This window comes from Danio aesculapii, chromosome 2 (genome assembly GCF_903798145.1).
Source record: "Danio aesculapii chromosome 2, fDanAes4.1, whole genome shotgun sequence".
Taxonomy (NCBI): Eukaryota; Metazoa; Chordata; class Actinopteri; order Cypriniformes; family Danionidae; genus Danio; species Danio aesculapii.
Genome location: NC_079436.1, coordinates 21,999,131 through 22,018,122, shown reverse-complemented (window position 1 = coordinate 22,018,122; position 18,992 = coordinate 21,999,131). Strand labels below are relative to the sequence as shown.

The following is an 18,992-nucleotide window of genomic DNA, read 5'->3' as shown; positions in this document are numbered from 1 at the left end:
TTCATGGTCGGAAAATGAATTGTTATTATTACACTCTGTATCAACAGCCCTGTGACCCAGTTATGAGATATGAGCGAGGAAGAGAATTAGCGTTCATTATACATAAACTTAAGATTGACCTTTCTCTGCCAGTGGAATTACGAGGTTATAAATGTTTCAGAAAACATCGAATACAAATATTTAGCCCTGAATTCCTGGTAATAAAACACTCGTGACACTCGCTGATTAATTACTGCACAAAAATGCAGGTTTGCCTTTATTTATTTTCAAACACAATAAAAACTAAATAAGAATTATTCACATTGTTGCCTGGATCAATTCTGTCAAAACAAATTAACAGAAAAACATCCCTGGAACTCTAACATAATTACTCAAAAAACACCTACAGTTATTTTTTTTTTTCCTTCATAAATAGGCGCAAACAAGTACCATAAAAAGATCTCATATAGACACAGTGTAGAGGAATAGTAAATGATCAGCCATATGCCAGGGTTATACAGCAACTCTCCAATCTGCCACTGTTTCTTCTAATTAACACCATATAAGCATCTGACAGTTTCTTACACATAGTTTGGATGACATTAATCAATATGCCAGAAGTGATACAAAAGAAGTATTTTGCGTAATACAAAATAAACTTTTCTTTAGCACTTTCCCTAATGGATCATTTCATGCTACCTCGCTGGTTGATGCCATCAACCTTAAACTTGGGGAAATAATAAGTCTTTAGTCTCTTTTGTCGGTCTAATCAACAGCGACTTGCCAAGAAATGACCCCTCTTGGCTAATTATCCCTTTTCGAGTTTGAAACGAACTGGTGTGGTCCAATTCAAAATCACATTGTTACTAGAAAAAAAAGAGAAGCTGAATTCTTATACTCTAGGAGTAACACAGATTCTATTTACAGCTTGAAACGAGGGCTGCGGGAAACAGCCTGTCCGGCCGTTCATAACGTTCCTGTTTTTATACTTACAACAGAACTCTGTTTCTAAGGCAGTTGACTAGAAAAGATCATTACAGAGAGGAAGAATGATACGACGAGAAAGGGCGTAAAGGAGGAGCGGAGCGAGACGCAGGAGTCATATCATTTGCATTCTTTTTTTTGTGGCTTTTTTTTTTTTACATTGCGATTTTTCCTCTTTGTACACACACACAAAAAAGAAGTTCTGTTTTGGTTTTCGTTCCGCCGCTTGTCAGCGAGAGCTTGGAGTCTCCGACACGCAGCGGTAAGTGCTTAGAAACCGATGGACTGACACAACCTTCCCGCAAATTGACCTACGCAATGTCTTACAAACCATAAGCAAACTCCAATAAAACGCACGTCTACAGGGGGTTTCCATACACGGCCTCTTATTAGGTACGCAACGAGGACGCGGAACAATAGGAGGGCGTTAAAAAGTCAATATCATTAGAGAGGTGATTGCATTTAAACAAATTTTTAGCATATAATTTACATGTTCATGCTTTCGATGATTTAAACTCTATTTTAAAGATCCAAAATGTCTGAATGTCAGAAGCTAGAAGGAGATACAAATTCCAAAGCCACCACGATAGGGTGCACTAAAGTGAGCCATGAGAAAGAAAACATTCAAATGTTGTTTAGCTGATGCGTGGATTGAGTCTAGTCTAAAAGAAGGCCTGAACTCTCAGGCCCTGAATAGCTGTACTGGGATGAGGAACTGCCTTGGTCCTGTAAGCGTGAAGGAGCGTGAGGTTGAACATGTGGATCAGGTCAGGTACAGGGCTTTGTCCCTCTGCAGAGACCTGTTGGGGAGAGAAATAGGAGTAAGTCAAAATGTCGGTGGTAGAAATTGGCATCAATGAATGCGGCCCAATCCCAAATGGCACCAGCCTCATTCCCACTAGCAGCGCCTTTGCAAACGCAGGTCTGTGTAGGTCTACAGCACGGAGAATACAACCGGCCTCTGAGCGAGCTGAGAGAGGATCATGTGAGTTCTACTGGTGCTCCGATTGGCTGTCACTCAAGAAAGTCGCTCTTCATTTGCATAAAGTTTAAAGATTCTCAACTTTGTTGAGTCGCTAGACACCCTCACAATGGTCACCAAAAGTTGATGTCGCTCGCGTAGACGGAGGTCACTGGAAGTCGCTCATTCTCCATTGAAATAAATGATCGCTTGTCGCTTTGCCGCTGCGAGTCACTCGTATTGTGAATGAGGCTTTAGGAAAGCTACTCTAAATCTAGCTTGAAAATCTACCAACTGGTCATCAGGAAAAGTAAATAAGCTAATAGCAATTTACTGTACATTTCTATAAAGAAGCTAGTTACACTGAAGCTTTTTTTCCACTAAGGTGTCTATTACAAAAGCGTCAATAAACGTTCATTTTAAGTAAAATATTTGCTACTTAAAACAATGCATAATTAAAAAGTCAAGGCTTAATGTTTTATTACACAGTTTTTAAATTTCTCAGACTGCCAAGAGAACTAATCTACAACATACAGTATGTAGCATTACAATAACAACATAATTAACTTAGATTAAGCACATGGCAGTATTTTCTCAATAAAAGTGACATGGCTCCATTTTGTTAAGAAATTTTATTGCAACCGTCACACATTACACAACGTTCTTACTTCAGGTTAATTGCCAACTGTTAGAATACAATATGGACTGAATTTTTGAACTGTTGCTACTAAATAAATGAATAAATAAATAAATAAATGTAAATCCATGAAATGTGTGATTTACAAATAGATAGCTGTAATACATTATTGTAGATTGTGATCTTGTAAAGTCAATAATGCACTGCTTCAGTGAAATTAAATGTAGCTGATGTCAAGGTACCTGACAGAGAAAAAGCTACAGGAAAAGCTACATTGTGTACAGTGGTGTGAAGTAACAAATTACAAATACTCAAATGACTGTAATTGAGTAGTTTTTCTCAGGAATTGTACTTTACTAAGTAGTTTTAAAAATGTGTACTTTTACGTTCATTGAGTACATTTTTAGTGCAGTATTGGTATGGCTTTTACTCCACTATTTTACTTCAACCTACTTTCACTACTTTATTACATTTCTTGTCTATGGTGATTGGCTAGAAGAAAAGAAGTAGAAGTAGAGTACTAGACGTAAATTAATCAGTTCTGTGATTGCCATCCAATCAAATCGCACATAGAAAATCTCATTATGCAGAACAACCTCAAGACACAAAATTGTTACACGCAATGACCGAGACTGTTTAGACTTCATGTCACTGATGAAAAGATGGTGGATGTCTACTGTATAATGACTGAAATCAACAAATGACCTTAAACAATCACTAAATGCACTATAGAATATTTCGTTTTCACACACACATGCACAAATTGACGTATCAACTTTTCCCAGCATAATACTCACTGCTCACTACTCTTGAGTACTTTTAAAAGGGCTACTTTTTGCCTATACTATGAGTAATATTTACAACAGATACTTTTACTCTACTTGCACTACATTTTTGGGTAAGTAATGATACTTTTACTTGAGTATGATTTTTCAGTACTCTTTCCTCTACTGATTGTATACCAAGTTGCTGAGCCACTGTAAAGCTACTGAAAATGGACCTAAGCTGGTATTTTTTTTGGTTTGTTTTTTGAAGAAATGCTTCTTAGACTGCTATTTTCAAGTATTGAGCATTGACGATACACGCAGTTCCAAAAAGGGCCCATACGTGTGCACTCTTTGAAGACAAAACCTGATGAATGGGACACCCTATGGTCTTGTGGATTGAATGTACACGGGCCATTGTACATTGACTGCAAGGGGTTGGACTACCATTTGGGATTGGACCTAGGATTGACCTGTCTGCTCACCCGTTGCCGCAGTAGTCAGGGGACCAGTCCAGACCCTGGGTCGGTCCATTCCTGCAGCCAGTGCGGTAGTCCATTGAGGGGGAGAGGCCAGGTCCGGCGGAGGATGTGACATTTACCATGCTCTGATACTCTGCCTGAAGGGGGAAACCCTGAGAAAGAGAACACAATAGCAGATCACATATTAGATCTCGCAGAGCCACAGAAAAGAGAGAAGCAAATTGGAATAGTTATATACACTACCGGTAACAAGTTTGGGGTCAGTTTTATTTTAAAGAAAATTATTCTGTTCATCAAGGCGGCATTTATTAAATGTAAAAAAAATTTAATTGATAAATATTTATTATAATTTTAAATAACTGCATTCTTATTGTATGTGGTTTCAAATGAAATTATTACTCCAGTCATTACTTTTATTACTATTAACATTACTATCATCACTTTTACTAGGAGACTGGAGTAATTTAAAATCTGTGGAATAAATGATTAAATGAAATTATAAACTACCTTTGAACAGTTATTTTATAGTGCAATAACATTTCACTATTTTACAATGTGTACTGTATTATTTTTGATTAAATAAATGCAGCCTTGGTGAGCAGCATAAGCTTATTTTAAAACATTTAAAAATCCTACTGACCCCTTTGACTGGTAGTGTAATAATAATACTAATGTAGTGTGTGTGTCAAACTAAATCATGTCAGCACAATATTCAAGGAATAGTTTTAGCAAAAAGAAAAATTCAAACATTTATTTGTGTTCTTGTAAACTGTGTTGTTATTTTTATCCATATACTGTAACATGAATGTTCATATTTTTGACATTAGATTTTTTTTTGGAGTGTTGATTGATTGTTTTTCTGTTCTGAAGCCTCAGAGCAAGGTTTTGTTGGGAGCTGAAATTAATTACTAATGTTTGAGACTTTTATGATTAGATTTTTTAATGCTTTCCTATAGTAATGTGTTCCTTTGATGGATTTTTAGCATCATTCCTCCAGTCTTCAGTATCGCGTGATCGTTTAAAAATCATTTTAACATGCTGATTAGCTGCATTGTGCTGCTTAAAACATTTTTGTATGTCTTAACGATCATTTTTTGATCAGTTTAATGCCTTTTTTAGAATATAAAAGTATTAAAAAAAACATCTTTTGGATACTGATTATGCAGAAACAGACGCTTTTAACAGTTTTGAACAGTGAAATGTAGAATTTTTATATACAGTATGCATTGGTCTCAATGCGTTTTTTATCTGGTTAAATAAAGAAACTATTTAAAAGTTGTACACATGGAGATAGAATAGTGAGATGATTGTATTTGATTACAAATCATAATTAATTTGTCAATAATTTGTCACTTTAAAGACCATTTGTGTAAAAAGGAATATCCCATAGCATTCATTTTATCTATAAACTGCAGTCTAATGTACAATATGTTCAAATATGTTTTTGTGTTTTCATATTTCCAACCTTTATTCATTCATTCACTTTGTGAAGTTTAGTTATAAACAAGTTTCGAGAGGATCACGTGCTTATGATTGCTAGCGGCTGGATCCGCATTATCCAATTCTCAATGCACCAATCAGACGACTCCTAAGCTACTACAAATACCCTGGGTTACGTACCACCGCTATCTTCGTTTTGAAGAATCCCCCCATCCACCCCTACTCCTCCTCCTTCCTAGATGGGTGACACGGTGGCCCAGTGCTTAGCACTGTTGCCTCACAGCAAGAATGTCTCTGGTTCTAGGCTTTACCAAACCAGCAGACATTTCTGTGCGGAGTTTGCATTTTCTCCCCGTGCTCACGTGGGTTTCCCCCGGGTTTCCCGGTTTCCTCCCACCGTCCAAAAAACATGCAACATAAGTTAATTGACTAATCCAAACCGGCACTATAGACATGCTCCTAGTAAATGGTTATCTCTCAAGAGCAATCACTGGCTGTTCATTGGTTATTACAGCGGGGGAGTTCTCGAGATCTACCTGAGCTCAAACTCCCTTCTCGCCTTGCAACGGGAGGGAGCCCCGGGCTCGAGGATCTTATGAGCTCAGGGCTCTCTCCCGGGACAGCATGCCAAACAAGCTTATAATTAATCATCAGCTAAGTGTGAACTCTTGAACCTTCATTTCTTCCTTCTGATCAGTTTAATGCATGTTTAGTGTATAAAAGTATTCAGAAAACACATCTTTTGAATACTGATTACTACTGGTGTAAAGTGTCAAATTAAAAATACTCAAATGACTGTAATTGAGTAGTTTTTCTCTGGAATTGTACTTTACTAAGTAGTTTTAAAGATGTATAATTTTACTTTCCCCTGAGTACATTTTTAGTGCAGTATCTTTACTTTTACTCCACTACTTTATTTCAAAATGCAGTTACTCCTTTATTATATTTCTTGTCTATGGGGATTAGAAAAATCAGACCTGCGATTCTTGTCCAATCAAATCACACATAGAAGAAAAATTGCATGATAATAAACATAGGTAATTTCTAAACTGTTTGAAAGCATTAAAAGTGTCCAAAAGAAGATGTCTAAAGTCTTGTTTAGATGCATGTCACTGATGAGAAAATGACAGATGTTTACTGTATGATGACCGAAATGGCCTTAAACACCCAACAGGCACAAGACGTCAACATGACATCAGATTGATGTTGTACCCCAATGTCGTGGGGAAGATGCATTTTATTTGGAAATGAAAATTGGGTTGACGTCAGAACCCAACGTCAGGCCGATGTCAATGTCCAACGTTCAACCTAAAATCAACATCTAATAATGTTACAGCTTGACGTTGTGTGGATGTTACCACTATGACGTCTATCAGACGTTGAATTTTGGTTGCCATACCTGATGAATAAAGGTTAGTATTTGACGTCAATATGATGTTGGTTTAAGATGTCGGCTTAAAATCAACCTAAAATCAACCTAAAATCATCGTCATTTGACGTCGTTATTAGATGTCAAAATAATGTTGTCTTTAGACGCTGGCTAAACATTGAATTTTGGCCACCTGACATCACAACCTAAATCTAACCTAATATTAACATCTTATGACGTTGTGTGTCTACAGGGCAATAACTAAATGCACTACAGAATGTTACGTTTACACACATCCACAAATTACATGTAAATGCATCAGCTTTTAACAGTGCAATACTCACTACTCACTACTTTAGTACTTTTGAAAGGGCTACTTTTTACTCATACTTTGAGTAATATTTACAACAGATACTTTTACTCCACTTGTACTATATTTTTAGGCAAGTAATGGTACTTTTACTTAAGTATGATTTTATAGTACTCTTCTCACCACTGCTGATTACGTAGATAGTTTCTTTCTTTATTTAACCAGATAAAAAAAAACCATTGAGATCAAGATTTCATTTACAAGAGTGACCTGGCCAAGAGGTCTGCAACGCACAACTTATGAATAATAATAATAATAATAATAATAATAATAATAATAATAATAATAATAATAATAATAAATAAAAAGTAAAGATAATATAAAAATACAGTTTGGTTATTCAGCTATACCCCATTACAATATGTTAAAAACACATACATTGAGAAATGGACTGCTGTTGTTTGTTATAAAGGATAGAGCGAAATTATTTAACTGGGATGAGTTCAGACATTTTTAGTTCAGACTGAAGATTATTCCAGAATGAGGGGGCAGAGTGACTAAAGGCTTGCTTCCCTATTTTAGTTCAAACCGGGGAACAGAAAAATGATAAATTTCGCTTGAACGTAGGACATACTGGCCTTTTGACCTATAAAGAAGGCAACATAGGTACAAAGGCGCCAGACCCAAAAGAGCCTTGTAGACCTGAGTCATCAAGTGGATGTTCCTTTCTTACATTCAGAGAAGGCCACTCAGCTTTGGCAAACAGCTGTCACAATGGTGAGTTAGTCTACAGACAGCCTGTAACAAAACTCAGAGCGCTATTATGATATACTGACTGATAGAATGTCATTATTAAAGCTCGCTTCGAATATGATTATTAAATTTGGGTGATGTGTCCATAGTAATGGGTTACAGTCTGGATAACTGTCCCTCTTATTTCATTTATTGAATCATTTTTGCCCCATGAGGAAACCAGAGCAAAGCACAAAGCTGCTCGTCCAGTCTAATTTCAGCAAACATCCTACGCCATCTGAAGTGGACACGATGACAGTGTAAAGCAAGGAGCCTCAAATGAGCATTAATGAGGAACTGCATTTGGCGAGGCTGGTGGGGGTAGAGACGAAAAATAAACCAAGCAGATATTCTAATTTGAAGACTTCTTCTCTGTTCTTAGCCTAAGAAAGACTGCATGTGAAAAGGAAGTTAATCTCAGTGGTACACAAGAGAATCTGCCTGAAAGAGCAAGACAGCAGGTGGCTGCGTTTTTTTCCCCCTCCAGAGATTCTACCTATTCATGAATTGTTCCTCAAATTCTTCTCCTTCATTCGATCACAAAGGCTCCATCTGCCCCTTTGTGTCCCCACACCCCCCCCATCCCAACTCCGCCCCCCTCCCCCCAGCCCGCCTCGGCTCACCGAAAAAGTTGAACCGGCGTTTTTGTTTGCTCTCCACAAATATGCAAAAATGAACGAGGATTATTACTCCCCTTTGGATTTAAAAACTCTCCCATAAAGGCAGGATCTGCGGAACAGGCTTAAGAACTCCCCAAACGGAGGAGAGAAAAGCCAAGTTTAAGCATTCGTACTCTCCTCCGTGAGATTGACACAGCCATACAAGGAGCCCTGTGGTAATCTAAAATTGGACTTCAGACAAATTCACACTATAATCTGCATGAAAATTAGACACTTTTTTTTTTTGCCTGACGACGACGATGATCATCCACAGCAATAGTTAATTTTCCTGCCGAGCAGTGATAAAAAAGAAGCACATGAAATTCAATCAAGTAGTTGCTCTTTTAAACACAACGTTTCCCAGAATTCCCAGCAGGCACAGGAAGAGAAACTTACAACAATGGCTTCTTTCATATTCAAATGTGCACGGCAAACTTTTTTCTTTTTTTTTTTTTTGCATCAACAGTTTGAATTGGAAATATGTTTTTCGGGTTTCATCAATACATGGCGACGTAATTCAAACAGATCCCTCGGCAAAAGATCAAACCGCTGTCACTGGATAGCATGTCACCTGTTCTCCTGACCACCTGATTCATCTCTCTTTATGAAGCTAATCCCTGTTTACCCCAAGACAATGTGATTCTCCGCCCTCTCCTTCCCTCCAGCAGCAGTCAGTCCTGCCTTCCAGCTGATGCTCATCTCATAAAGAGCTCGCAGACACAAGGGTGCTATTCATTAGGACCTCATTACAACCTCATCTCAATCCCACTGAAGTTCCAGCACAACTCAGGCCTATTAAGACATGAAGCGGATCAACACGTTATTCTTAAAGAGATAGTTCTCCCAAAAATTAGAAATGTACCATCCTCAAGTGGTTACAAACATTTACGAGTTTCTTAACACAAAACAAGATAGTTTGAAGAAAGCCAAAAAAACCTGTAACCATTGGCTGTAGGAAGAACAAATACTATGGAAGTCGATGTTTTTCAAAATATCTTCATTCATTCATTTTATTTTCGGCTTAATCCCTTTATTAATCTGGGGTTGCCACAGCGGAATGAACTGCCAACTTATCCAGCATATGTTTTACACAGCGGATGCCCTTCCAGCCAAAACTGGGAAACACACATACACTATGGCCAATTTAGCTTATTCAATTCATTATACTGCATCTCTTTGGATTGGACTGTGAGAAGAAACTGGATCACCCCGAGGAACCTCATGCGAACATGAGGAGACCATGCAAACTCCACACAGAAATGTCAACTGACCCAGCCGGGGCTTGAACCAGTGGCCTTCTTGCTGTGAGGCTACCCACTGTGCCACCGTGACACCTCAAATGTCTTCTTTTGTGTTCAAAAGAATCTTGCAAAGGTTTAAAACTATCTCTTAAGCAGTGTTCTCGTTGTCACAATATTTTTCATCCACCTATTTTTAAGTGAGTTTTCAACTATTGCATGACAAAATTTTGATGGAAATGCCAAGATGCACATACAATCTGAAAGTACGCATTCAAATTGTATCCACACAAATGAGTAGGACAAACTTTTTAACAGATAAGAAAAAATAAGCATCAACTACAATGAAAACTCATTTACTGAATGAATTCCAGCAGGCACATTAAAAAAAAGCAACCCAGGCTCATTGGAATATGGGCCTCAGGATGCATTTTTCACAAAAAATAAATTACATTGCTCCATTTACATTCATTTGCACGTTTTAGATGACAAATCCACTAGAGGGCTCTGATTACATTGCTGTGAATCTGAAATACATTACCTAGGGAGTGTTTTGGTATATGTTTCAGAGACACATTCTTGCACACGTCGATGAGATGGTGGAACTTGTCAGATCACCTAGTTTTACCTTGATTTTACATTCATTTGACTTTTTTTATGAAACTGTGCTTCACAGGACTCAAACTAGGACTGGGCGATATGGTGAAAATGCAATCTCGATAATTATTGTCAATATTGCACAATACTGATATATATTTTGATATAAGTTGTTAATGCTTCCACTTTTAAAAGAGTATTCCAACCATGACTGAAGGTGGATATTGCTGGCGGGAAAGTGAACTGCTAGCAGGAAAGTGAAACGAGTGTGCTAAACAATACAGAGTGACGCAGCATGACTTATTTTTGGCCGATAATTTTCGGCAACCAAAAATTCGATGGATCTCTAATATCAACACAATTGCATACCTGTTGTTGCATATTTCTGCTTTGTGACTTGTTCTTGGGATCAATATCGAGTAAAAATGCCCGGAAGCTAATAATCGTTATCAACATACATTTTATTGTGATTCGATATGATATTGTTTATTAGCCCAGCCCTAACTCAAAGCTGAGCGCTCTGTACAAACTGAGCTACTGAGCAAATTGATCATTCCAAAAAGTTGTACACATGGAGATAGAAGAGTGAGATGATTGTATTTGATTACAAATCATAATTAGTTTGTCAATAATATGTCACTTTAAAGACCATTAGTGTGAAAAGGAACAAAAATTGTTATGTGATACTGTCCGGTAGCATTTATTTTACCTATAAACTGCAGTCAAATGTACAATATTTTGAAGTACATTTTTGTGTTTTCACAAACATGTAGGCCTAAGTACATATTTACAACCTTCATTCTTTCATTAATTGTCCTTCGGCTTAGTGCCTTTATTAATCTTAACCAGCATTTGTTTTACACAGCGAATTCCCTTCCAGCTGCAACCCAGTACAGGGAAACATCCATAAACACTCATTCACACACATACACTACGGCCAATTTAGTTTATACAATTCACCCATACTTTAGTTTATTATATTCACCAAATGTCTTTGGACTGTGAGTGAAACTTGAGCACTCGCAGGAAACCCACGTGAACACGGGGAGAACATGCAAACTCCATACAGAAATGCCAACTGAAGCAGCCAGTAGTCAAACCAGCGACCTTCTTGCTGTGAGGCCACAGTGCTAACCACTGAGCCACTGTGTCACCCTATTTCCAACCTTTGTTGCAAAAAGTTATGTGATTTTGTTTTAACATATCATAACATAAGTGGGCAAGAAGGGACGCCATTAATGGACAAACCAGTGGACAGCCCATATCTGAAATGCTGATTTGGTTATTCTAAAATGCCTTAGCTCTATTATCAGTGTTTTGTATTATAACTTCCAGCAGTTTTGAGTGGCTGTGCTCCTAAAAACTGGTGTTTATTGCATTCTGGCTTCATCTTCGGAGGCACAAGTAGTTTATTATATAAGAAAAAGGCCCACCGCGACTTCTCCTACCGCAGCATTCTTCTTTTTGATATTTGACGCCAGTTTATGCCTTACATTATACATGCTAACATTGATGCTAACATTAGACTTTGTGTATAATGTGTTATGTGCTATTCCAGTTTTTTGCATAAGTTTAAGTTTCTTTGGATGGAAACACAGCTAGTGAGTGTGTATGGTGACTCGAGTTTCAAACCTTTTAGTAACCACCACTGCTTGAGATTTCTATCAGAGGAACGAGGGTTTAATTAGCGCTGATGCTAATAATGAGGATGAGTGTTTAACATGGCACTGCAGTTGAAACTCCCTCTACCTCCTCACGTGCTGAAGCAGGAGAGGCAATAAGCACGGTGGATGTTATATCAAAAGAGGTCGTTTTCTCTTTTAATTACATTTTTTTTTTCTTGGTTTGTGTGCGAATGGGTTTATTTGCTTTCTCTGCTTTTCTGTTGTCTGCGTCCTCAAAAAACAGCTTTCTGCTCCTATACACTTTAGCAGAGAACTAATTTCATTTCCTTCGGCCCAGTCTGAAAAACTGTTTTCATCAGATAGCTGAGGCGTTTTGTCTTCCACACTGATGTATTCATCAATCTCAATGTGAGATTTTTTTTTTGGTGCAACCTTAAGTCACATCCAAATCCTAATGCATCTGTTTATTACAGAGAGAAAATTGAAAATCTGTCTGTGTGATACGCTGGGATTTTTTTTTTGCACGGTGTGGACATAAAACAAGCTGGCAGATATTAATGGTTCCTCTCTTGACCTCATTCGCTGGCGCGAGAGATAGGCTGAAGGGGCCGGAAATGATGAAAAATGAAACGGTGCAACATCTGCTGCATAAACAGCAATTCTTTTACTCTCACATTCATACACACATTTATGTATTTATATATGCATCTATGTGTGTGTGTGTGTGTGTGTATGTTTTATATATATTTATATATAAGTTAATTGTTATCGTGGAAGAGATATCAGAACATATATATGTGTGAGTGTGTATATATATATATATATACACGCACACACAATCACACAAATATATGCTCTGATATCTCCTCCACGATAATGTATAATGGAATAGATTTAAGAAATATCAGACAAGGTGGGCTATAAGTGAAAGAGATTAGCACAAAAGCAATACTTGTGTGAAATTGGCCTGGCCTGGTGTCTCTCTTGATTAAACTCAATGTGAACTAAAGCTCACAACCTATTTTTCTGCCGGTATTTTTTATGTAAAAAAATCTACTGCAATCAACTTAATTTTATTGATTCAGAACTGACTGGATGGTCAAATTGGTAAATTGCCAAATGGACGAATTTTTTACATTCATTCATTCATTTTCTTTTTGGCTTAGTCCCTTTATTAATCTGGGGTCGCCACAGCGAAATGGACCGCCAACTTATCCAGCATATGTTTTACGCAGCAGATACCCTTCTAGCTGCACAATTGTTTACATTTCAAATCAATTTCTCTATAACTTGAACTTTGTTTGAAAGCATTAATTTATTCAAGCCTTTCGATGCACACCAACATACATATTTATCATAAAATGCTAAACTAATGTATTACATGAATTTATTTAGGTGCAATCAATCAATCAATCAATCAATCAATCAATCAATCAAAACACCCATTTATTTTTTTAGGTCTGTGTATACAAATAACTTTTAGAATTAACTTTCATGAATTTGAATGAATAGTTCAATGGATGTTCTAAAAACAAGTCTTTATAAAAAAAATAATAGTTTTATAACACATTAAACTTCTTTAACGCCACTTTTGATCATTTAAAGCACCCTTAAATTGAGGAATTAAATTATTTTTACAGTTACTTGAATCCAAACATTTGAACAGGACACATGCATGTTATTTATTTATTTATTTTTATTTGTTTATTTGTTGATGAATAGTTTAATGAATGTTCTGAGAAAGCTTTATATAAAAATAAATAAATCTAACAAATTTGCCATCTTTAAAATCATTTTAATTAATTTGATGCACCCTTTAATAGACATATTAATTACTTATTGAATGTTTTAAATACACTCCTCCCAAACATTTGAACAGTACACTTTATTTATTTATTTATTTATTAAATTTTCCATATTTATTTAGTTATTTTTTTATTTGTACTTTATTTGTTTATCGATATACAGTTAAAGTCAAAATTATTTGCCCCCCTTTGATTTTTTTCTTCTTTTTTAAATATTTCCCAATTGATGTTTAACAAAGCGAAGAAATTTTCACAGTATGTCTGATAATATATATATTTTTTTAATAAAAGCAGTTTAAAAAATTTAAAATCCATGTTAAGGTCAAAATTATTAGCCCCTTTAAGCTAATTTTTTTTTCCGATAGTCTACAGAACAAACCATCGTTATATACAATAACTCGCCTAATTACTCTATCCTGCCCAGTTAACCCAATTAACCCAGTTAAGCCTTTAAATGTCACTTTAAGCTGTATAGAAGTGTCTTGAAAAATATCTAGAAAAAATTATTTACTGTCATCATGGCAAAAATGAAATAAATCAGTTATTAGAAATGAGTTATTAAAACTATTATGTTTAGAAATGTGTTGGAAAAATCTTCTCTCCGTTAAACAGAAATTGGGGAAAAAAATAAACAGGCAGGCTAATAATTCAGGGGGGGGGGCTAATAATTCTGACTTCAACTGTAAATATATATAAATAAAGAAAAAAAAATCATTTTTGATTAATTTAATGCAATCTTAAATAGAAGTATTATATTTTAATATCTTGAATACACTCTCCCCTCAAACATTTGATTAGTACTCAAACATCTTAAGTACTTAAACATCTGTACTCCTGAATAAATAAAGTCAGTGATGAGCGTTATGTCTGACCTGGGCCATGGATGGCGAGTGAAGGGCCAATGTGTGGCTGCCGATCTGCTGCTGCTGCTGGTGGTGGAGACTGAGGTGCTGGTGTAACGGTGGGCTGATCTGCAGTGGTGGAGGAGACGATCCCGTCATGCTGCTCATGCTCACCGCTCCGGGTCGAGATGCTCCACCTCTGGGCAGGCCTGGCTGCATGGGGGGCAGATGGGAACTGAGTCCTGGCTGCTGGTGGTATGGAGGAGCCATGTAGAGACCTGGATGAGTCTGGCCTGCCCCGGAGAACACTGGTGGCTTGGGCCCAAGCATCTGAGAGGCTTGGGATGCCTTCACATCACCCGGGTCATTGTAGCTCTGGAGGATTTAAAATAAAGGTTAAAATGGCTTTTCATTGGCATTTAAGAGAAATAGCTGAATATAAAGAAGCAAGGTTGATATGACTGATTATAAGACCATATTTTTTGACCATGTGTATAATTTTTTATAGCTAAATAATATAATTTATTTAAAATATACAACATATATAGCAATAAATATGAACGCGATCAAATTAAATGTGTTTATACAGTTGAAGTCAGAATTATTTTTTTTTCTTTTTTAAATATTTCCCAAATTATGTTTAACAGAGCAATAAAAATTTTGACAGTATGTCTGATAATATTTTTTCTTATTTTATTTCGGCTAGAATAAAAGCAGTTTTTAATTTTTTAAAACCCATTAAGATCAAAATTATTAGCCCCTTTAAGCTACATTTTTTTTCAATAGTCTACAGAACAAACCATTGTTATACAATAACTTACCTAATTCCCCTGTTCTGCCTAGTTCACCTAATTAACTTGTCTTGAAAAATATCTAGTCAAATATTATTTACTGTCATCATGGCAAAAATAAAATAAATAATTTATTAGAAATTAGTTATTAAAACTATCATGTTTAGAAATATTTTGAAAAAAATCTTCTCACTCCAAAAAATAAACAGGCGGACTAATAATTCAGGGGGTGGGGGGGCTAATAATTCAACTGTATATATATTTTAAAATAAGATCTCGAATAAAAGCTATTTTTTTAGCAAAGAATCCTAAACTCCCGAAATGTATCACAGTATGCACGATACTATGAAGCAAGAAAAAAGTTTGTAAGCACTGATAATTGTAAGAATTGTTATTAGTGATTTTTTTTGCCAATAACAACTGATCATAATAGAACAGCAACTCATCGTGTTATAATGAATTGTGAAGGATCATGACACTGACTGAAGACTGAAATAATGATGGAAAATTCATTTTTGAGTTACAGAAATCAATAAAATGTGAAACTACATTCAATAAGCAAACATTTGTAAAATATTTTGTTAAAATTTTAATAATATTTCACAATTTCACAGTGCTTACTGTATTGTTCAACCTTGGTGAGCAGAACTGACAAATCTTACAAACAACAAAATCTTACTGACATCCAACATTTTGGCTGGTAGTGTGTGTGTTTTCAAAAAAAAAAGGTATATATTCTGTATGTGTATAATTATAAACATTATATGTGTAAATCCTTTGAAAATATTTATGCAAAAATCTAATTGATTAAAAAACAAAAATGTAATAAAATATTTATATATTAAAATGTATGATAAAATATAAATGCATGTTTTAATATTGAATATCTATCTATATTCCATTCTATATATTCCATTGCATGTTATCATTTATTTTTCATGCTTGCTTCTTAATATTTCCACTCATTTGCATGAGAGGAGTGTGTTTATTACAAAAAAACTTCTCTAAACTCGAAATGTCCCTTCACAAACTCAACGTATTTCTCAAGTCAGTGACGCACCTGAGACACGAGGCTTGCTCTGTACGCAGCCAGCTGTTTGAGGTACTCCTTCTTTGCCGTTTCTGTTTTTTTCTTGTACACCTGCCAGGATAAAACAAACAAACAAAGCAAAAAAAAAATTATATTAAGAGGCCAAAGCTGTTCTTCGTGTTCCTGTGCACAATTATTCTTAGAAATGGGATCTAATGGCGGTCCATTTATGAGCCATAATGCGTAATTGTTGTTGGAGCACTGAAATGGTGCTTGAGTGCAGCCCACTTTATCCATCGCTTGTTCTTCTGCCTTTATGGACTGTCCATATTTCCCCTTTCAGTTGGGGCATATGTGTAATTATTTGCCCATCAATACATCTGTGCTGTTATTACCTCGACCGATAGACCTCTACTAAAAAGACAAGAGCAAAAGAGAGACAAAAACACAGCAGAGAGACATGATGTTCTTTTATCAGGCAAACATCCTCTCCCGAGCCAAAGTACTTTTAAGTGTTTTCATCAGCTTCAGCGGCTGAGTGTTTTACATAGTAAAAAGAGCACAAATCAGCAACTGCGGAAAAAATAAAAAGAGTTATTAAGCTTTTTTTATTACTGTGGATGCTGTCTGGTGGCTTTGCTGAGAGAAACGGGTACTTTCAGTTGTGTTTATTCCGAAATCAGAAGTGACTCTTTTAGTCATGTCATTCTTCAAACACTCCAAATTCACACACGTGATAAAAGAGTCGAGGTGTTAAAGTACGCGCTAATCCGTTTCATCGCTACTGCTTTCAGTCTTAAACATTTACATGGTTATTTACTGTATTACTATACATGTGATATTGCTCTCTGAAAAACACATTTATTGTAACGCACAGAGATGAGAAGTAATTGTTATTTAAATGCTTGACGCTAACATATATCTTAAAAACGAAAAGAAAAACTGACAGTTGATGTTATTTAAGTGTATTTTCAGAAACTACTGTAGTTGTTTCATTTTAAATGTTAGTTTTAAAGAGTTTTTATTCATCTTCATCTTTAGTTTTACTTTTATTAAAACACTGTCAAACTAATTTTAAAAAATCTTAGCTGAAACAAGATAATGCTTGACTATAAACTTGAATTTGTTAACAATATCCAAAGCATTTATTAGTTAAGTTGATTTTAGCATTAAATACATTGGATATAAAAAATATTAGTATATTATTTATTTACATTTACTGAAAATTAGCCGATGTATGTTAAATATTAAACAAGAATAATAAATGAATTCAACAATACAACTAGCCTCAACCACTCTCATTGTTATTGATAATTAAATAATGGACCTTATTGCAAATTGACTGTTTTTTTTTTTTTTTGTTGTTGATGCAAATTTTACTTAAATTAACAAACCTTATTTTGTTCACTAAAATATCTGAGCCTTTTTTGTCCATAAGACAAAAGTTAAAGGGATCATTTCAAAAACTAAATTTGTTGCTACTTTAGTCAGCCTCAGGTCTTCCAAGATATTAAAGGAAACCTTTTTCAGTTTCAGATTAAAAATCTTATTTACTCTTCTATTGAACATTAAAAAAAGTAACCTTCATTTTGGTTGGCCTGAGGTGAGCAAAGCAAAAGCCAACTTTAAAGGGATACTTCACCCCAAAAGGAAAATGTACTCACATTTACTCACCTTCAAGTGATTAAATTTTTTTTTAAACTGGTTTCCAACATTCTTTAAAACAACTTTTTTGCATTAAAAAGAAAAATAGTTCAAATATATCATAAAAAAAAATTAGAAAAAATATATAGTAAAATATATAAAAAATAGAAAAAAAATAAAAATAAGCAGTGTTTAGGTCAAATATTCTTTAAAAAATCTTACAGTGTATATATTTTTATTTTATTTCAGCTCAACCTATCCTAGATATTCTAGTGATTTCTCAGTATTTAGTTTATTTCTTTATAATCAAGTACTATACAAGAATCTAGTCATTTAAAATAAAAATAAAAGTTTTATCTGACTCGAACTGTTACTGTACTTTACTGTAAACACTCATTTGGTGCTTCCAGACATTAAACTCAACATTATTTTAAATATCATGCTAAATATGTACCGAAACTTGATGAAGTGACAAGCAGACCTCACAAAATCTTTGTTTGTTATCTTCCATTAAATACTTTTGACACATATTTTCACACCTGACTCAGACTTCCCCTTCATGCACATCCGTGCTCGCGATAGACCACAACACCACTGCACACACACACACTGTTATTCAGTGATTGCAGAGGGGGAAATCAGCAAACGCTCTGACCAGCATCTGCGCCACCACATCTTCTGCCACAACAAATCGTTATGTGGACACACCATGTAATATATTATAGATAAAACCTTAGATAATAAACAAAACACGTGGGCTGTGTATATAGAAGCACTGCTGCATTACCTCAGTGTTTATCAGTGGGCCGCAAGATAAAACAGTACGATAAAGCAACTTTTGCAGATTTATTAAAGATGCCATAAAGTGATTTGAAATACGCAGCTTTGTTTGATGTGTCGTGTTATTTCGACTGAAACATAAAGTAGCTCCTCCCACTTTTAAAAAATAACCAGTAGAATTTTGTTTAGGGTGATGCGGTGGTGCAGTAGGTAGTGCTGTCGCCTCACAGCAAGAAAGTCGCTGGTTCAAGCCTCGGCTGGGT

General features: G+C 35.5%; 1 protein-coding gene across 2 annotated transcripts in view; it reads right to left on the bottom strand.

Moving 5' to 3' along the window:
• Positions 1-225: 225 nt before the first annotated feature.
• tox (thymocyte selection-associated high mobility group box) overlaps positions 226-18,992 on the bottom strand; it is a 117,373-nt gene continuing 98,606 nt past the window's right edge. For both annotated transcript variants that reach the window (XM_056474734.1, XM_056474741.1), the window contains exons 7-10: positions 16,336-16,416; positions 14,515-14,859; positions 3,811-3,959; positions 226-1,763 (exon numbers count right to left, since the gene is read on the bottom strand). In XM_056474734.1, coding sequence (XP_056330709.1) covers positions 1,727-1,763; positions 3,811-3,959; positions 14,515-14,859; positions 16,336-16,416 — 612 coding nt within the window. In that variant the 3' untranslated portion in view covers positions 226-1,726. The remainder of the gene's footprint in view (positions 1,764-3,810; positions 3,960-14,514; positions 14,860-16,335; positions 16,417-18,992) is intronic.